At 32.5% G+C, this 21,739-nt stretch overlaps 3 protein-coding genes across 5 annotated transcripts; 2 read left to right on the forward strand and 1 right to left on the reverse strand.

Annotated features, from left to right (window-relative positions):
- Positions 1-630: 630 nt before the first annotated feature.
- Positions 631-2,566, reverse strand: LOC137926541 (tax1-binding protein 3 homolog). The gene is made up of 3 exons (XM_068770175.1): positions 2,392-2,566; positions 2,188-2,316; positions 631-1,965 (listed from the first exon to the last, which is right to left on the reverse strand). Exons 1-3 carry the CDS (start codon positions 2,443-2,445, stop codon positions 1,777-1,779), a joined length of 372 nt encoding a protein of 123 aa, XP_068626276.1. The 5' UTR covers positions 2,446-2,566; the 3' UTR covers positions 631-1,776.
- Positions 2,567-3,538: 972 nt separating this feature from the next.
- Positions 3,539-5,788, forward strand: LOC137926931 (NADH dehydrogenase [ubiquinone] 1 alpha subcomplex assembly factor 2). 3 transcript variants are annotated; one of them, XM_068770676.1, is made up of 4 exons: positions 3,539-3,559; positions 3,964-4,057; positions 4,411-4,561; positions 5,491-5,788. In XM_068770676.1, the coding sequence occupies exons 2-4, from the start codon at positions 3,964-3,966 to the stop codon at positions 5,687-5,689; spliced, it is 444 nt and encodes a 147-aa protein (XP_068626777.1). In that variant the 5' UTR covers positions 3,539-3,559; the 3' UTR covers positions 5,690-5,788. The 3 variants fall into 3 exon arrangements, with proteins under 3 accessions (XP_068626777.1, XP_068626775.1, XP_068626776.1); XM_068770674.1 differs by lacking the exon at positions 3,539-3,559 and adding an exon at positions 3,728-3,766; XM_068770675.1 differs by lacking the exon at positions 3,539-3,559 and adding an exon at positions 3,812-3,895.
- A 2,898-nt stretch (positions 5,789-8,686) lies between these two features.
- On the forward strand, positions 8,687-20,577 carry Oat (Ornithine aminotransferase precursor). The gene is made up of 10 exons (XM_068770102.1): positions 8,687-8,776; positions 9,920-10,038; positions 12,929-13,067; positions 14,816-14,984; positions 15,520-15,660; positions 16,605-16,764; positions 17,237-17,364; positions 18,325-18,402; positions 19,103-19,241; positions 19,872-20,577. Exons 2-10 carry the CDS (start codon positions 9,933-9,935, stop codon positions 20,036-20,038), a joined length of 1,227 nt encoding a protein of 408 aa, XP_068626203.1. The 5' UTR covers positions 8,687-8,776; positions 9,920-9,932; the 3' UTR covers positions 20,039-20,577.
- The last annotated feature ends 1,162 nt before the right edge of the window (positions 20,578-21,739 follow it).

Genomic DNA, 21,739 nt, shown 5'->3' on the forward strand with positions numbered 1-21,739 from the left:
AGAAATAATCATAACTGATGAAATTTAGTTGCATAAAATAAAGCTTGTTGAATCAAATATGGTTAATAAAAGAAAATATTTATATTGAAAAACCCAATGAGTTTTAGATAATATTTGTTATTACAACATTTAACAAGGAATGTGACAATTAAATGTTATTTGATTGTAACAATAGAAAATTCTGTGATATTGACTCTATGGAACTTACAAATGTAAGAATGTTTAGAGATAAAAAAATTAAGATAAATCCTTAAAAAGTTCCATAAAATGCATATTTGTACAAGTTTCTGTATTCTCTAATATTGTTAACACTGATTTCAAGCACTTCTTTTTTGCATAATAAAAATTATTATTAATATAAAAGCTTATTAATAACATTTATCACTCCACAAAATCTTTCAAATTAACAATGACAAAACTCATATGCTGATGAGTCTTGTGAAGACTATTCATTGTAAGTCAAGATTATAATGAAATCAACACTGGTAACTCATTTATTAGTCCATTTAATGACTTACATTAATTTACTATAAAATGTTACCAATAACAACTTTATCATTCGATATTAAATATTGGTATGCATATTTACCATTAAATTATTAGCTTATTATAGAAAGTATTTTTGTTCCACAACATATACCTTTCTTTACTTAGTTTAAAATCTAAAATTAGAGGTTTATTATCAATTTAATCTTGTGTTAGCATTCTAGTTTATTGAAATGTGTGGAACTTTGTTTGTTGACTAATGTACATGGTTGATCATTATATATTGTATCATAATGTATATATATAAATATATGTTCTTAAATTTAATCTAAAAAGAGCAACTGATCAGCTTCTGGCCAGCTAGTCTCAGCAGATCAGCATTCCAAACCGGTGGTAACTTACTACTTATAATATTGAAATAATTGACAATTCAAAAGTGTGTACATGCCTCCTCGAATAATGATAATTAATTAGTTCAGAAAATATCTCAGAATCATAATTCAAGAGTTTAATACTTTATTACACTTATGGAAACATACTGACAATAAATTATTATGTTAATTTATCTATTAGTTACACTTTGAAACATCTGTAATTTCATAAAAAGATATAAGTATGCATACAAATATTCAATCTCAAGTCACAATGTCTGAACAATAACAGAGCACAAATTTAATATCAGTGTTATTCAATTTATTGAGCACTAAACAATCTACATTTAAATTCATAAGTATTTTTGTTAATTATAAAAAATATATAAAACCCAATACACAAAAAAGGCAAAGACAGTTTCACAAAAGGCTACAACTTTAATTTACATTAATGAAATACAACAAATTTGGCACTGGAAAGAATGTTAATTATTGGAATTAAAGGTATGTTTATAACAGTCAATGATGAAACAAGTATTATGATCACATTTCCAATTTCAAATTATTAAGCTATAATGGGATAACTGGTAACAACCCATATATTTTATCACACACATTTGTATCCTTCATATTGCCCATTGATTTTATTTTAGATTACAAAAAAATTGTATTAAGTCAGACACTGAGAGCTAAAGAAACAAATTGTTTTTGTATCTGATGAAATATTTAAGAACAATTTTGACTATATCGGCTATTACTTATTAAACCAAAAACTTAATCTAACAATATTCTAAAAATAAATAACATTATAAAATCAGTTGATTTTAAATACTTTCTTTCTTAATTAACAAAGATGTTTCTTTCAAAACACTTGATCAAAATAATAAATACACTTCTAATTACAAAAACAGGGTAACAGTTATGTAGATGTCACACCTTTTCTTGCCACCAAGAGGTTTAGGACAGGGTGTTTTTTGATGTAGCTTACAGCCTTTTTATGAGTGACCATTGTGAAGTCATAACCATTACATTGTAGGATTTTATCATGCATTCTCAGTCCAGACTTTGCTGCCGGACTTCCTTCATGTACTTCAGTCACATAAATCCCCTATAAGTATAACATTAATTATAAATATATATGGACATAATATATGTGGTAAAACATAAGTTTATGTTCGTTCTAAGCATTTATCGACCACGAAAAAAAAGAGAATTATACCTACTTTCAATCAACTTATTTTTCCTATTTTTTTAACCTTAACCACCATTAACAAAAAATATACTTAAAAAATACACCATAAATATATTATTTAATACCAGTGATACTCACGTTATCTGTATATCCTTGTGGACTTTTACGATAATCTTGGTCAATTCCTCCGCCTATTTTAAAACCACATTTCATGACTTCTCGGCCTTCTGCATCAACACCAGCTTCTTTTTGAAGTGTTATTGGTATCTATTACAATCAAAATCTAAGTTAAAAACATTAAAATTCATCAAAACAAAACTTGGGAGTGGTCTTATAACTTACACTGAGACATTCCATAGCCGTTCCGGCTTGATGTTGAAATGCCATTTTCGCCATTGTGGAAAATATTAATAATTGAACAGGGAATAAAATAAAATTATCAACTAATTCTCAACAATTGAATTTTATGTACGAAACAGAACATCAACCCTTAAGTTATAATAGCGAGTGATGTGACGCTATGCTGTCACACTGCAGTCTCTGCACAAGTGTTGTAACCGACAGTATGGTTTCTTAAATAAAATATTTTTGTTCTGATTGCAAAAATATTTATGCAACTTTTAACTTTTTAATTTTATTAGGATAGTATGTATAAAACATTCATTTGAGTACTTCGTAAGTATACACAAACTAGAATATATTAAAATGCTTTTAACATGCAAATGAAGGATATATAGTGTAAGTTTCTAAAAACTTAAATAAAAGGACAAAGGGTTTCCTCTATTTATCACCATTTAAATAAATAATTATTTTACACATGATGCTGATGATGATGCGCTATGATATAGATCATGATCATCATGAGCATGAGCAGCATGAGGCTAGCGAGTTGCCTGCAGTCCATTAAACGTATTTATGCGGCTCGCTAAGCACTTCTAAAATTGAATTTATTTACGACTATCCCTCATTAACATATTATTTTTAAAATGATTATAACAAAATGGCATTACATATTATACCAAAACAATTATTCAAAAATGACTACCGTTCAAGACTGTTTGATGCACGATTAGAAAGCTGCGTACATGTAACTACCTCATCAATTTCGTCTGATATTGATCAGCACGTATCAAAAAAGCAGTGTCAAATTTCTGTCTTTTTCATGTTTTTTTTGCATTAAAATTTGTATATGAAACCCATACTCTCTATTTCATACTATTTATTTTAATGTACATTACAAAAAAAATTGTGTATTATTGTATAATTGTAATAAGTGTTATTTTGTGTGCGGCCGATTAAAAAGGTTGCTAACCCCTGATCCAGACTAAAAATCGTTAGCAATTAATTGATCGCGATTAATTTCACGTAGTTCAAACCAGTCCAACAAATAAGAACAGAATGTTTACTGCAAGGATTCTTTCATTTTGAATAAGTTTTTAGTCTGTATGCAATATATTTATCATTGTTATTTATAAGTTTATTTATAGTATTGTATTCATAAAAAATCTTGGTAATTTTGTTTTTTGGTTCTTTTAATTTTAATATTTGTTACTCTGAAAATGAGGAATTTTTTCAATTAAAAACGAGAAGATTGCGTCTAATCCTTAAAACTTTTTTCTAAATTATTGATTGCTTCAATGCTAAGATCTGTCATGTTTAATTTTTAATGAATTAATTTATAAATTTAAATTTAGCAATTTAAAAATTTATGAACACGGTTAGTAGCAAATACATTTTCAAGTCCTGTCAGTTATATAAAAAAAATATTTTTATGTCAAAACAGCTTAAAAATAAAACCTTCAGATAAATTAGGGTTAAATCTTAAAACTTGTAGTGCGTTATTGAGGTAGATGAATAACAAAAAATAATCACAATTTTCCATTACTGTATTATCTAATTGTGTACTTATTTTAGATGTCAAACGGCGAGTATAGACATGTTTGGAGAATTGTTCTTCAAAATTTTATTAACTCTTTTAGACCTCGACAGATTAAAGGAAATCATATAGGTAAGATAAATCTTTTTAATTACTGAAGGTATTATGATTACGACATGTTATCGGTAGCATTTTATTGTACTACCAATTTGTGTACGTAAAATAATGTTTTTGTGCGCAGTATTTTTTTAAATTTTGGCAGCTAGTAGCAAATTGTCCGATGACGCTTATTTTTTAAATCCCGTTTTTATCTTTAATTTGTGTTTTACTACGTATTCTTTTATGGAGACATGCAAGACCAGCACCTTTGATAGTTTTATTTCCCTAGTTTAGAAAATTCTTTTTAAAGTTTACTGCTTTTAGATATTGTTTTTAAATTGTAAGATGGTTTTTATATATTTTGGTAATTTTTATTTATGTTATAGGTAAAGATTACATAGGGAATATTTACTTTGAAATTCCTGCTGATCCAAGTAGAGGTAAAAGAAGGCCTTCCAGATGGTATGATCCTCCCAAAGGCCATGATTTTGAAAACCCTATCCCACCTGAATGGGAATCATGGTTACGGTATAGAAGGTATGTCACTTCCATAAATTGGAGTTTTTTTATAGAAATTTGCCAAAATTTGTCACAACACAATTATATAGAATAGTTTTGGAATCAACACTTAGGAGAAAAGGGATAGATGTCAAGCTGTAGTTACAATTAATTTAATTATAATTTAGAATCATCAGCCCTGAATTCCATTAACAAACATTATTTTTTGGCTTATATATATTAACAGGTAATTCAATTACAAACATCACTGGATAATATAGAATTTTAACATTATATTTTGTATTACATTCATGTATTTGAACACATTAATAGACATTTGAGTACATTCATCATCATTGTCATTTCAGACACCTAACTGCAAATCATAGGTTTCCCTGAAAAATATTTGGAGGGTTGGCAATGGCAGTGTGGTGTTATGGTATTCATAGGATGCTGCTAAACATCCTTTGGAAACTTGTGAGCAGTGGCATTTCTATATAAATAATGCACAAAGTGCGTATTATATTTACAAGTTTTATTTATTCCAGGATTCGAACTTGCAACTTATGATTGTAAGATTTAGTCAGCTGCAGCAGTGCTATCACTGCTTATCAATATTGCTCAATATTGAGTACATTAAAATTAAGTTATATGGATAGGATTTATGAATTAATAAATTTTGTTCACTTCAAAATAATTGATTTTGAATTTAATTGTGTGTTCTGTATTTTATAATCTTAGAAGGATTGATGAAACCTTGGTTTTAACCTAACTTAAGTTACGGAATGTTCTGGGAGCTCAAATAGTAACACATTAAGTGGCAAAATTATAATGTTTTTAACTTTTATTTAATCACCATCCATTTTCCTTCAAATATGATAAACAAAACGAATTAGTGATGCTCATATATTTATCAATCTTTCATTGATTTTTTTCTATTTTTTGTTTTCTAACTTTGTATTCTACAGACAGGAACCACCTACTGAAGAAGAAATAGCAAATAATCTTGCTATAGCAGAATTAAAAAAAGAAAATGCAGACGGGCTAGAAGCTAAAAGGTTGGCTGAAGGTGGTTCTTTGCCAACTACTCCAGAAAGGGGCCCCCAGTCATTTCCAAAATATCCAGAATATTATGGAGGTGATGCTATGAATACAAGAAGGAAATAAAAAAAAGGAATGTAACTTGTGATTTATTCACTATTTTCATTTTAAAATAGTAAATTTAATTAGAATCTGTAGTTAAATATTATAAATTATTTAATTTAATTTGTGTTTAATTTAAAAATTACTTTCATATTTTTACCTGAAGTGAACTCAATAAAAACTCTTTAAGATGGGTAGTCTTAGTGGTTTATTGACATAAATGATAGATAAACCCAGGCCAAAACCCTTATGGCGCGAGATCTGAGCTCTGGAGAGGCCATGAAATGTCCTCTCAGTTTCCACTATATATTTCGTTTACAACTGCTAAACACTCATTGGATGTTTGGGCTGTTAACGCCATATTATTGGAATCAGGCTTTGTTTTAGTAGGCTTTAAAATTATGCAGTTGACATAATTGAAAGTTACATGACATAGACGTAGCTTGTGCAGTGATTTATTAAATTCGCACACGTTTCGCCCATCCTGTACATAGATCGAACTTATGTAGTATTTGGTCTTTTTTTTGGTTGTAGAATATAAACATATTTTTTATATCACAGCATTCAGAAAGTTTTCCGAAAAGAGTTTTTACTTAAGTTCTTTACAGAACGCTGGTGAGTAATATGAGAATTCGAATTTAGAACCCAAAACATTTGTTCCTTATTTTAAATCCCTCTATTTATTACCGGCACTATGAACCCACACAAAAAAAATGTTTGAAAAAAACCCGATTGATTGTTTAATGGACTATAATTAGCATAGACATACAAAGGCGCATTTTAAAACAACTATGCGTCGCTGGTATAACTAGTGATTGTTCTTCGACAGCTGCTACGGCAAGTAAAAATATTTGGTTAAAAAATTGATGAATTATCTACGAGGAGTTTTAGAAAAACCTGCAGATTGTATCGAGAAGTATTAATGATATTTTACAGTACCCTGCAACTTCAATGCGTTCGCATTAAAAAGTCAAAAAAAAATTGTTAAAATGTAAAAAGTAATAAATTTTAAAAAATATCTCAGCGCCCGGATTACTCCCCCCACTTTTTATTTGACGCTGGCTCGATCATCGATAAGCAATTCGCAAAGTTCGCAAAAATGATGATATGATATCAACAAAAAAAAAAGGTTTTTGGAAGAAAACCAACCTTAGTTGAAACTTAGTCGAAAAGGATCGGTAATTTTTGTCCCGAGTGGGCGGTACGCTTTCTGAGAGGAAACATGAACAATATTGTTGAATTAAGAGATGAATTGTTTTTCGTACACTTTTGTCTGAAGTAATAACGTTTTTTAAGTCTTAAATTACAGAAACAAAGTCACTTTATAGTTACAAGATCATTTCACAGAATAAAATTTTCTGCCGAACGAGTAATAAATAAGATAATAAAAGATAACGAAAAATAAATAAAATGATAACTTGTAAGCGCTACCGATTACCGAAAATGATAAATTATTCCAGGAATTTAAATTCGAACTGATCAGGTCTAGATGCCTGTTATGTAAATACTGTCTGGTATTAAATTAATTTTTAGTTTTTTAACTGTAAGTTTTTTCTATTTGGTTGAAATACGATAAGCAGGTTGATAACACATCTCTTATAGTGACCGGATATTTGAATGTGGTTCATAAATGTTGTCATTATATTGAACGTACGATTTATTTAACTATTAAAAAGGGAAAAGTCGCTTCTAGACCGAATAATGACTTCCCACTTTGTTATTTTTTTCTGGGAATCTTGTTTAGTAACTACTTTGTCTTAATTAAACACAATTAATTCCGGGTTTTATAGAGAGCTATTCTGTAGCTTATGAATCCTTTTACTGAAGCTACGTCTCTTAACGATAAAACGCTGCAAGGAGGAATTCTATTTTTACAGAGTGCTCAATTTGCGTGGAATTTGGTTTGGGTGTCTGCTTCACCTAGTGGAGTGGAGAGTAAGAGACAATCACAGTTGGAAACAAAATCGTCTCGCCCTGTATAGATGAATATGATAATCGTTACCCTACTATTGATTAAAAGAACTTTCTGGCTAAAGATTATTAAGGATACTCTTTTGATGTCTACCATACTTAGGTACAATGCCAACATGGCGCCACATCCGTATATTGTAGCGCGTGATATCAAAGTGATATTATTATCATGCCAGCCGATAGACAACCACTGCAAGGCATATGCCTCCTCTGAAGATTGTCATGATGGTCTTGCGCTGCCCGTATCCAGCGATTTTCTGCGAGCTTGACTATGTTCTCGGTCCACTTAGCGGGGACACACAACAAGTGTAAAATTAGACAATCTGTGAAAAATGTAGGTAAAGTCAATATAAAGCGGCTCCTCGACCAGTTATTATGAGCGGTGGCGCTACCACTGTTCGATTGAGTAGAGATTAATATTTTAACCACGATACTTAATGTAGTACGTTTTTTTTCTGTCCTATAGGTTGTAGTCAAATTACAGCGCTACTGACGTGCCACCTGATGTCTTAAGAAAAAAGTGTAAATTCAGTAGAGCACAAGATTTTGCACAAAATTCCCGCTAACTAAACCATCTCATTAGATAAATGGTTAATAGTGGTTCATATTATTATTAAACCTTTACCATAGCAAGGGTTTATCACATGGACGTCATCGTCTTTATATAATTGTTTAATTATTAGTATTATGTTCCTAAACTCAAGTTCTTTTTTAAAAACAGATTTGTCATGCATTGAGAATCTCGGGTCTTTATAAACAATATTATCTGTTTTAAAGCGATTTGACTTGCTAGTAAAGTTCAATAGCGGGTCCATTTGATTAGAAGATATTTAAGATATATTTATTTTAATACAACTGTTGTTTGATGTTAAACTGCATCATCGAATGATACGAAGCACCATAACATAAATGTTTTCATTTAAGATTGGAAAATTCCGGTCCCTTATTTAACAGCAAAGCAGCCTCTATTTATATCGTTAAATAAGATGATGCAATAGGCAGACAGTACGTATATAATATGATTTTTCATGGACAGTTCGTAGTGTTGTCTCGTGCTATACGGTCAACGGCCGGATAAATTAAGTCGCGGTCGCAGACGTTACGGTTTCGAAATACTCAATTTAACGTATCAATAAAAAGGTTAGAAATTACTGCTTGTCATATATATTGAGTATATATATAGATATCAAATCTTTAATATGTTTATAAGAAGTTGCAGACACTCATGTTTGTTGTGTGTATTGTAGTAGACTTTTAATTTTTGAATAAATACAGTCAATGATTATCACGTCTAATTTTCTGGGACGGCGGTTATGAAATATATTTATATCTTACATTTAATCTACATTTCATGGAATACACTATAAATAATGAAGCGCATGTTTAAATCTCAAATTAAATATTTACATATTTCTCTTATCTGTACAGGCTCTTATATAAGGTTCATATTTTATTTCTTCGACTGCTTTACGTGTGTGGTTTTGAGAAAGCGTAAGTGTTTTCTATACGATACAGAGGATGGCTCTAAAATTTTTAACGTTGTTTATATCGTTATATTATTTTTTTACGTATATGCAGTTTTCTAAGAAGCTAGAAATTAGGTTTTATTTTCTAGTGTACATTAATGTGTTTTTCGAAAACTAAAAATATAGATCGTTGAACATCCAAGTTTTATCAAGCTTTTGTGTATACCCATAAAACATATTTATAAATTGTTAACAGTTTTATGAAGTAGTTTGTGTCAAAATGTGTAATTCAGTTGGTTGATTTGTTAAGGCTTCTGTTTTTTAACATGGAAGACGTTTTAAAACTTAAACGTGTTAATACCACTAAGATAGACCTAGTTACGGCTAAAAAGGTTTTTTGGCAATCCCGTCATGTCGGTGTACACATTATTTGTTACTGAATTAAAGAAAATTGAATCTTTTTCACAATTCCTGAATTGAAATTGAAGATCTTAATTTACGTCGTATAAATAAAAATAACATTTAAACGTTTGTTATTCTTATCTTTTTAATTCTTATTTTACGTAAAATTTATATAGTTTTATTTATAGTGAACACACCAATATAATAAAATTATTTTTAATTTAATTTAAACGAATAAATTTTTAAACGCGTTTGACCATTGTGTCGTAGAAATTAAAATTATTTAAAATAAGAATTCAAAAGTTGAAAATATTATCGTCTTTAATTAGACTGAATGTGTTCCTTTTAAAAAAGCAAGGGTTTCCATGTAGAACACTTACTTATATTTTATTTTATTATTTTTTTTCTGTTGAAGGAACTTATAAGCTATGGCACTGAAACCTGAGCTTTCCTCAGAGGAAATTTTTGCCGCAGAAGATAAATATGGATGCCGTAATTATGCTCCATTAGCTGTGGCTTTGACTCGTGGAGAGGGTAAGTTGCAAAACTTCATTCAAAGTATTACTTACGACACCTTAGTTGTAAAATTCACCTTTACACCCAAAATAATTAAGAGTTAAAATTTAACGTAAATTTTTACGGTACTTACTTACCACTTCTATTAAAACTACCTACCATTATTTTCTACTTTGAATCATTCATAGTGATTAAACTGTGTGTCGGAAGAGCTCGATTTGATAAAAATAAAATCAAATCGAGATTTTAAACGCGTCCTGGTGAAGCCAATAACAAATTAATTCGACTTTTTTATGATTCTTTTCACAAATGTATTTAGTACAAACGTTCATCGGGTGTTTTTCGAGGTTTTGCCAGGCGGTAAAAGCTTATAATAAATAATGCTTTTGTAAGGGCACTATACACAAAACATCACCTTATTGGAAGTTACTCGGGTGTTGACACAATTTTCTGTGTAGCCTGACCGACATTCTTCAACGAATTTTTTCAGATGTTTTTGTCATACCTAATTCACTTTTCATGACTAGTTATCAAATCCTTCAAAAACGGTTCATAAGGTTGCTTTTTGTCAACTTGTGCGGTACTCAAATATCGAGTTTTTTTTATTTACCCATCTTTCTTCAAATTTTTTAACTTAATCGTAACTACTGATACTACACTTTTTCAAAAATGGTGTTTATTTTATTCGTAACTGAGCGACCAGAGCGAAGTGCGTTTTTGACATCTAAATTCTTGAATTTAAAACGCTTAAGCCAAATTTGTTATTACAGACACAATTTTGTTATTACACTTACAAACGCTGTCAGGTCTATAAACGTCAGAATTTTTTTTCAAGATTTGCAATGAATTTCCTACAGGTACACATGTTCTAATAGAAAGAAAAAGTAATATCGTAACAAAATTTTGCATACTGTTTTCTTTTTTTAACTTAACATTTATAATGTCATCAAAGCCAGCCATATAGTACAGCCCACAAGATATTTTATTACAAGTTTATATATACTACTTGCATAGTCAAGGTTGCGGAATGACATAATGATGATGATGATATTCGAAAAGATTTTTTACCTTACCTAATACAATAATTCAGAAGCAGTATAAGGTATAAGTCTTCTTACCGAGTATCAGTGTAACAAAATATAGATCTTAAGATAGCTTGAATTTATTATTTACAGGAGCAACAAGAATATTGACAATAGAGATATGATAATAGATAGCTTAATAGTTTTAAAGACTGCTTTTATGATTATGTTCAGTACTAAGTCTGTCCGTGACTCCGTCCGCGTTGAATTTAATCATTTTTACATTTTAGTTTATTTATATATTTTTACAAACATTTTCCTAAAATAAGAGTATCCATGTTACTTCTTATTACATTAGATACCTGCCAGTTTAAGTCTAGTTAAAATCGGTCCCGCCATTATAGAGATTAGCCGGAACAAACAGATGGCATGGCAGCCAAAATAAAAAATGTAATTTTGTTATATGTATTGTGTATTTATTCATATGCATGTGGAAAAACGGGGTTATTTTAATATTACAAACAGACACTCCAATTTTATTTTTTGTATAGATTATATATCTTGGTTAAATACGTAATACAATAATATTAAGAAAAAAATAATAATGCGTAAATTCACAGACAAAGCTGTAAAAAAATTTCGTAACTATGTTCAAAATTTCTTTTCCATTTACCTTATTTCTCTTAGCAATGCTGTTGTATAGACCATGACCACGCACAGATAAGTGTAAACAACAATTACGTAAATAATGTTTTTGTTACACTTGAAGAAAAATATTAATAGTTGCTATATCGTTTTGATAAATAGGATATTATTATTGAGATGTAATATTAACAATAACTATGTTTATTAATAATTTTATTATCTCTTTAGTAGCTGTCATTAACATAATAATTTAGTAATACATATTACATATATATATTTACATGTGTTTGCGACCAATGGCATGGGTGGCTATTCGTGAAGCTTGCTTGAGTTGCTAGTGTTTTTAAATAAAAAAATAAAAGAACATCAAATGATAAGATGATTAATTTAGTGTGTGAATGGTAGTGGACACATGGATTTTTCGGCATACAAATTATGGAGAACTTTAAGCCTGGTCAATCTGAAATGTTAGACAGGTCGTCTTATTAGTTTCACTAGATTCTTTTTCTTCTTTTAGGCCCATAGACGCCCACTGCAAGGTATAGGTTTCCCAAAAAATCACCACGATCCACGTCCTAACCTAACCATACTGTAAGTCCATCTAATGGAGAGCCTATCCATGCCGCGCCTACCTTTCGGCCTTAACAGCCATCGGTTGTCCGACCGATATACCCTGCTCACTGCCACTTCAGACGAGCAATTCTTCGAGTTACATCAGCGGCCTTTTGTTTTGTCTACAGATCTATTCATTTTTGAATCGATCTCAGCTAAACTCTCAGTATAGCCCTTCATTGTCCTCTGGGTGATCCTGACCTTTTTATGAGGCTTAACTTAAGCGACCATGTCTTGGATCTGTATGACATCACCGGCAACACATATTTCTCTAGCCATTTTGACTAGAATTCGATCTCCGAACAGTAATGTTTATGTAAAACTATTTAACGGTAGATGAATATGTAAATAAAAATAATGCATGGCAATAAAAATAAAAATGAAACTCGAAATGAGTATGAAAATAAAATATTTTTTATCTAACAAATACAGCTTACATTAGTCTTTAAAGTTTTAAAATCTCCTTCTAAGCAAAATGCGCTCGCTTTACTATAAAAGTTTACGTTAAATTATTCTCTTCCAACTACACATTCTATTCGTGTACTGGTGACAGTATATCATTAACAACACCCTTGCTTATTTTTGTCTTATTGTATAAAATAATTATTTATAATTGTTGTTATTTTAAGGTGTTTTCGTATGGGATGTCGAAGGGAGACGATACTATGACTTCTTAAGTGCGTATTCAGCAGTTAACCAGGGGCATTGCCACCCGAGGATCATCAAGGCGCTTAATGAACAAGCTTCCAAACTAACACTTGTATCTAGGTGAGAAAATAATCAAATAAATAGTGTAATTAAGTTAATTTAAAGGTACGATGTACGGTTATAAATTTCTTACTAGATATTACTGTTATTTCTTTGACTTAGGGTGAAAACTTGGTAGTAAAAAAGTCCACCGGTAGCGGACTAAGATTTGCGATCGTACGTATCGGTTTCGGTTCTCGGGATATATACAATCTTATATAACTCACACATTGTGTTTTAATTATAAAGAGTTACCACAGTTCACAAACAAAGTTTCCAGTGGATGGACAGCAGCGTCCTTTGCCTACCGTAATATCAGATAGCGATCTTCAACCCATATGTCAAGCGTAGCAATTATGGTAAATCCCGCCATAAGCATCGTTCGATGAGGCCTATGCAGTGGGCGTCTACGGCCTGAAACGACGACAACGACTTCAACTTTTGTAGTTAACAAATCAGAATTCATGATAAATTTTGTTTTCTTTATTTTACATTTATTTTATCTTTTTTCCTCAATTGACAATAAGCCGATAAATATTATCGTACGTAAAAATTGCTGTTGCAACGAAGAAAATTAAATTCGTTTAAATGTAAAAAAGTTAGCAATCGATAACGAGGAAAAAAGAAATTACCTCAAAATAGTTTAGTAGATGTGTCTTACGTATTAAAGAAATGTTATCTGTAATGTTTAATACGTCGATATTGATTATCTCTTGGCGGTAAATTATTAATTAAATAGAAATATTTTCAAAAATAAATAAATGAAATTCAAATTGCACACATATTTCAACATGGGATGTGATGATTTACTTTTTAATATTTTGGTTTTTAAGTTGGGTACCGACCAGCGGTAGCCTAATGACAGACGATAAAAAATCAGTGTGCTAGACTAGCTTAGTACATTTATAGCTGGTACTATATCAATGTGAGGAAGCTTATGTCCCAGTAGTGGGAACATTAAAATAGAACAAAATGTTTTTGGTAAAAAAATCATTTTTAAGTTAAACTCACTTGGTAGTGTTTATTTATATGTTTAATTCGTTTATCACTTCGATCGAAATTTACTACCGTGCTGCAAACGTTGTTTTTTTTTTTAAAAAATCAGTTTGCATTCCGTGAAAGTTCATATTTATTTATCGTATTGCGTGATAAATCTGTTTTTTGTTTTGTTTTTAAGAAGTGTTTCCGGATTTCACAGGTACGAGAATATTATTATAACTGTTAATTGTAAATGCTGCGTTATGAACATTCAGCAAAATTTGCATCGAATTTTGTTGATTAGATCATCTGATATTAGTATTCATCATAATGTCAGCCGATGGACATCCATTGCAAGGCCTATAGTCGGCCCTTATAAGTCGTCACTGTGACCGCTCTTGCACTACCCGTATCTGCGCCTTAATTATGTGGTCGGTCCACCAAGTGGTGGGTCTACCCAAGCTGCATCTACCGACTCATGGTCGGAACTCATGAATCTTTTATACTCCAAGGCTGCAACCGATAGCTTGCACGAGCGATGTGCCCTGTCCACAGCTACTTCGGACGTGTAATATTACGAGCTCTGGCGGTGAACTTGGTTCTACTGATACTAATTTAGGACAAACTATATCACACACAATCACAGGCCACAAAAGACATTCCTTTCTTATCGAAATGAATTTTCATATCTTTTTTATTCAAGTCATAGATATACATTTAAGTACGTTCATATGCAGACACCAAGTTTTACGTTTTATACGTTATCTTTATTTGAAATCTTTATTTAACAGAGCCTTTTATTCGGACCAACTTGGTAAATATGAGAAATTCATGACGGAGCTGTTTGGTTACGACCGCTTATTGCCGATGAACACGGGCGTCGAGGGCGGCGAGAGTGCGTGCAAGATCGCACGCAAGTGGGGCTACGAGGTCAAGAAAATACCAAAAAATCAAGCGAAGGTTATTTAACTATTAAATATTAAAATTCTAAAATAACCTTTAAATATTAATGAGGTAACTCTCTAAGTAAAGAAAGCATTTTTATTTCAAGTTGTAATAAATTGACAGTTTTTGACATATCTTCAAATCAAGATTAAAGATTATAAATTTTTGGTACGACTTCCGAATCTCACATATCATTTTATTAATAATCACAACTGACTAATTATCCGTGACATATGTGCGATTCAGCAATCTGTACTGGGTCTTTACGCCTTATGACTTGTATCTAATTTAAAGGCATTGTATAACAGAATCGGTCTTGAAACTGGCAGTAATAGTAATCACTAGTTACTGATAACAATAATGAAAAAAATCTTCAGCAACTCAAACAATATAATACAATTTATTGCGACGAACTGTAATAAGTTTAAAACAATTCATATTCTTAGTTCGCCTCGATCAAAACGTGTTTTAATATTGTATAAATGTATTATTTATCTGCTGTGATACATCATTTATCTATATATTTATAAAACGGTTTCGTCTTTTGTAGATAATATTCGCTGAAGGCAATTTCTGGGGTCGCACGCTGGCTGCGGTGTCGTCGTCGTCCGATCCTACGTGCTACGAGGGCTTCGGACCGTACATGCCGGGATTCGAACTTATTCCTTACAATGATATTCCTGCTTTAGAGGTTCGTTCGTCTTTTCCAACTACTCGAAAATATTACGCGAGTTCACGAATTGATAATATTTCTTTTCAATTTGAAATTTTGAAAGTCAACTGTTTTTTAATGAAAAGACATTAAAAAACGAAACACAAATGCTTATTTTTCATTGAGCATAAATATTAATGAATTGTAACACGTTTATCTATTTATTTTTAAGTTTACATTTAAATAAGCGCAACAATTTCGTACATGCCGGTTGGTTCCAGATATAAAGTATAAAGATAAAATAAATTTATTAAACGAAATTTATAAATTAATAGTAATTAAAAAAAAGTAAAATAATAATAAAGAGAGACAAAAAATTAACACCTATTTAATCAACATTTGTATTATTCTTCTGAAAAACGCTTTAAGATCATTTTACACCATTTGCCAATGCTGTCAAATTGTAATTTTACTACTTCGCTTAAAAATTAATATTTAAAATTTGGTAGTCTTGACATTGGCGGATTTGCGCGCAGAAGTATTCTTCGAAAAGAAGGACGAAGGAGAAAGATTCCATAGACTCTTTCAAAGATAGCGGGATATGTTTTTACGAGATGAGGCCCTGAGGAAAATAGGACGTTTTAATATTTTAAATAAAAAAAAAACTTTTGGGTCAAGTAAACCGCATTATTGTTTCCTAACACCATTACTGAATCCTTGTATTTGTCCAAGTTACACAGATATTTATACACCTCCATAAATATCTTGGAAAGTTCTCAGAGTCGCGCGGCGCATAATTTATCGTCCTATTACACTACAGCCGTTATTGGAAGTCTGTCGTTTATCAACAAGACGTGTTAGCAAGCGGCCGATAAAATATGAAGGTTCGAGTGGCAACTATATGTTAAACGTTAGATTATAATGTAACATTCATTAAATCTCAACAAAAAAATACTAATAGATTATTTTTGGTAATATTTTAGAAAGCGTTACAAGACCCTAACGTGGCTGCATTTATGGTAGAACCAATTCAAGGTGAGGCGGGGGTGGTGATCCCGGATGTCGGGTACTTGAAGAAGGTGAGGGAGCTGTGCACGAAGTACAACGTGCTGTGGATTGACGACGAGGTTCAAGCCGGTCTAGGTAAGTTTGATATAGGTATAAACCAGTAATTTTTTTATAAATATACGAGCAGTCGTAATCTTCTCTATACTACAGCATGATTGGTTGCGGGTGTAAAATGTTAAAGCCCATAGGCGCTCACTACATGGAATAGGCCTCCCTCAAAGATATATATGGGGGATATATGATTAGGACAAGAGGGCACAGACTTTTGATCGCAGGTCGCGGGTTTGTTTCCTGGGACACAATCTTATGTTATTCACATTTCATGCATCAATTACACAGAATTGCCACTGCTCACATAGAAGTTTTCAGAGAATAGGCCGTTCCCAGCTTGACTACCAAGGGTGCTTAATATGTTATGATATATCTCCCTTAAATATCTTTGGGACCCTATAATTGAAATGATTTAACAATTTACGTTTAATTTCAGATTTTAACTAAAAAAAGAATGGTTTAGGATATCTTGCCGAACTTAGTTTTATATTTGCAGGCCGAACTGGAAAATTACTGGCCGTTGACCATGAGGGAGTGAAGCCTGATATTCTCATTCTGGGCAAAGCGCTTAGCGGCGGAGTGTTGCCCGTGTCCGCTGTACTTGCCAACAACAACGTTATGAACGTAAGTTGTTAAACGAGGAATATAATTAATAAAATTGTTTTACAACATTCGTCGTACAAGTAATGAGTTGCGTCCAATTATAAGAAAGAATGACATTTTTTCTGATGTTTATGTCGAAAAATATGTAACTTACACATTTCGGGAGGATTTTCTTCCGATTAATTTCACTAGGACACGTGTCTATTGGTCAAAATTTCGTCGCTATGATGTCAGGTTACTTGTATTCGGTGGCGAATTTTATAACATAGATGAATATTAAATGAAAGTAGTGATAGCCGGGCGGTTGAAGTATGAAATTTACGATCCGTTGCCAGTGTAATCTGCACTGATTGTATAACATATAACATTGCCACAGCTGTTTAAAAAGCGTGAAAAAAAAAAAGAAACAATTTTAGACTAAAATTAAAAAGTATCGTCGCGTTGAGACAGGAGAGGGAGGCGAGCACGCCCGCTCCATTCAGTCAATTCACCGACGGTGCTTTTGTTCTTCTTTTATCGGCTCCACCTCATCGCGCTTTCCTTATGCATGCGCAAGCGCATGGGCACACGCGCCCTTCGGCAACCAAGAGAGCTGTCAATAAGTCAATACAATACGACTGACGTCAACTCTAATGTAGGTGTTAATTTATCAACCCTGAGTCCGAAGAAGCTAATAACTAAAAGGCTAACAGCGTCCAGCACCAATCGAATATAGTCAAACACGCTAATGCAAGTTTTCATATAACTCGTCTTCGATCCTAAGTACAGCATGTAAATATTCTAGTACTCATAACACAAGTTTGATAAATGTAAAGTATTATTGAATAATTACAGAAGTCATTTTAACAGGTTATATGATAAAATTATGTTTTAGTCTTCTAGGTATAGAAGATAGTTGCAATGTTTATCCAAGTTTTTTTTTTATAAATAAAAAATATAAAGATGTTCTTGTATGAATTTTTAATTACTTCATACATTTAGGTCATCACACCTGGAACTCACGGCTCCACGTACGGCGGCAATCCCTTGGCATGCGCGGTGGCCACGGAAGCGATAAAGGTAAGCAACACTGAACGAAAAAGATCCATAATCAGTTTAATTTCTGTATTTTTTTCAGAGCTGGAAAGAACAAAACACTTAACATAAAGTTGAAGATTGCCTATGAGGGAGAGTTCATGTATCAGAATTATAGCATTCTAGTATTCATAGTTCTAGCTTTTATTTCGTGACGTACACAAATGGTCACTAAATATGTAATAATAATTCTATGCGAAAAATAATATTATTACATGAATAAATAAATGTAGCCTTTCCGATCTGCTTCTTGCCATTCCTGCCATATCCACTGTGGGGAGCTTGGAAGGGCTTCCACTTGTGAGTGCTTGCTCACTTGGCCTGGCCATTAGTGAATGGATATTTAAAGTGCATTCCCCGTGTAAGTTTAGGAAAAGTATGGTGTGTAAGTTGTATCTATGCTTGGGAATAGAAAGGGAGGTTCATTTCCCCCGAGACGTGGTTGTATGAGCCGCCAATAGTGCAGAAGATGTATGTATATTCTAGGTAAACGTAACTGTTAATAATGGTTTAGGAAAACATTCGCAGTTTGTACATAATATGTGAATATTTTGAATTAGTAATCGTTGATTACTGAACTATACTACAATATGCACGTACGTACGTACTCGTCTCGTCTTAACATATAAGAGATGAAATCAAAATTAATAGTAAATTTATCCCCTTTTATTTTATGTTGCATAAGGTGTTACTTGAAGAGAAAATGTCAGAGAACGCACAGCGTCTAGAAGCCGTACTGCGCGCGGAGCTGGAAAAGATCCCGAAGTCTAAAGTGAAGTTAGTGAGGGGAAGGGGACTCATGTTCGCGATTGTTGTCGATGACAGTAAGTTATTTATTAACTTTTAATTGTACATCAATAGCACAAAAAAAATTTGATTAAATAGGCAAAAAATCAAGTGCAAATAGTCTTATTGTAAATGACTGTTCCTCACAGAGAACCATTGAATAGACTTGGTTAATGAGGAGAAATATTGCAGACAGGCATTAAGTGCAAGAGTGTTAGTAATATTTGTTTCTAAAATCTTTTCACTATGATTAATAATCTCATAAATCAAGATAATTATCGGAGTTTCGCTGCGAAATCAAATCAGCAATGAGGAGATTCGCAAATGAACCAAGGTCACTGACGTGACTCGAGGAAATGCTTGTCTGAAGTGGCAGTAGGGGGGCACACCGCTTGTGAAACCAACGGCCGTTGGAACCGAAAGGTTCTCGAGTGGCGACCATGAGTAGAGTAGATTCCCATCAAGAATAGGCCCCCACTAGGAGGACCGCTGACGTGGTCAGGGTCGCGGGATGCAGGCAGCGCAAGACCGGTCATCCTGGCGATCTTTGGGTGAGGCCTATACTTTGCAGTGGGCGTCTATCGGCTTACATGATGAAGATGATCTTATAAACAGTTTATATTGTGTATGGTTCATTACGTGTTACATACATTGATGAATGTTTACAGGCCTCCCCGCTTACGATGTGTGTAAGCGACTTCGTGACGCGGGTTTGATCGCTAAGCCCACTCACGGCCAGACAATCCGTCTGGCGCCACCGCTTGTGATCACCGAACAACAGATCCGCGAGGGCGCAGGAATAATTCGGAAAGTTCTCGAAGACTTCAAGAAATAAGACTCCGTTCTTACGTACGTCGGCAACGTGTCTGGTTTGGAATTAAACATTATTTAATTGTTACGATCAATAAACAATAAATATATCTCGGTGTTAGATCAAACAATATTGTATTATTATGTTTTGAATTGTCTTTAATGTAAAACAGCTTAGTATTATTATTAACTTAATATTTAAACTCTTATTCAGATTTATGTTTTTAATAGAAAATTGTGTATTGTAACAAAGGATTGTTTTGCTTCAAAAAGTCTTTACAATTTTGATAAAGTCATTCGTATAATTGGGGGCTGAACATTATTTTCGTTAGAATGCATTTTATTTGCATATTATAGAATGCATATTTTTTGCAATTTATTTACTCCTTTAATAACATTTTAAAAGTTTTTACCCTATATAAATAAATATATTGCAAACTTTCTTATGAGAAATTATAAACTATTTATCTGTGAATCAAGACGATAATTGCTGCATAAATTCAATGTAATGTGTTCTATTTCGATTCGAAGTTTTATTCGTTGTTGGACTGACGCTGACATAAAAATTGATAAAAATAAATATTAAATCTTGGTCGAACATGTAGTTTTATTTTTATTACAATAAAGTGTAACAGAAAAATCAACTAATATTTCTTTTGATAACTGTCAGTTTGCCATATTCGTTCACTATTACAGAAAAAAAAATGCGAAAATCATGACCCGTTATTTGGAAGAGTGGAACGGAAAATTGCACTTCCTTATATACTACTAGTAGAGACTGCGAAAACAGTTTCATTTATTATGGTATCTATTATAATACTACCGAGACCGTTATACCGCGCCTTGTGGAAGTGCAGCGAGGTGGGGATCGAGGAAAAAGCACGAGAGCCACCGTCACGAGCGTTTATAGACTATCGGAATGGAGCGGCCGATATACTGCCGCCAGCATGCATACTAAAGGTGTGGTACAGCAGTTTCGGTAACACACCATATTTTTTTGGGATTAATGATGTTATTAATTAAGATTGAGCAAGCATATTGTTAGAAGCCGGCCCGTTTTTTCGTTTCCCGTCCCGTTCGCCCGTTTTATAGCATTCTAATGCTATTTATTTAAGTCACTATTTTTCCTGGAAAACAGATGTCCAAGGGTATCTTTTCGCACGAGGTAGGCGGGTTTTTTTACTGATGGTAAAGGTCTCGCCTCATCTATTACACCGCGACAAAGATACACAATCGTTGCAAAAATTTTCCTAATTAGAAAGTCAAATGACTAGAGACGACTTTGTCACTATTCGGAAGATGCCGAGGGCTGCTTTCAACCTATCCTATCCTATTGGATGGTCCTATTGGAAATCTATGGAGTCTTATATCATTGGACGTCCTATGGCTGAGATGAGATAGAGAAATCAAGGAACGGTGCGGTAGACATTCCTCCATCATGCCGCGCGTATGCCTAATGCTCAGTACAGCTCACAACACTAAAGTAACTCATTGTAACATTTACGTTTCAGCGGAGTGCAGATTACTGGGTGCTTTTAGTTCGAACCTCTTTTTTAGTGTTTATGCCCGAGGACTCCCTCGGGTAGTTCAATTCCCGGTCGTTACATTATTTGGTATATATCCGTTAGCTGGGCGCAAGTAAGGCATCGTTCACAGTATGCCTAAATAAAAAGTGGATATTGTTTATTAATAGTTAAAATATATTCCTCTTACAATTAGAAATCTA

This window comes from Battus philenor, unplaced genomic scaffold, assembly GCF_028537555.1.
Source record: "Battus philenor isolate CCGP_79_NKW_IND1 unplaced genomic scaffold, ilBatPhil1.0.hap1 SCAF_3, whole genome shotgun sequence".
Classification (NCBI taxonomy): domain Eukaryota; kingdom Metazoa; phylum Arthropoda; class Insecta; order Lepidoptera; family Papilionidae; genus Battus; species Battus philenor.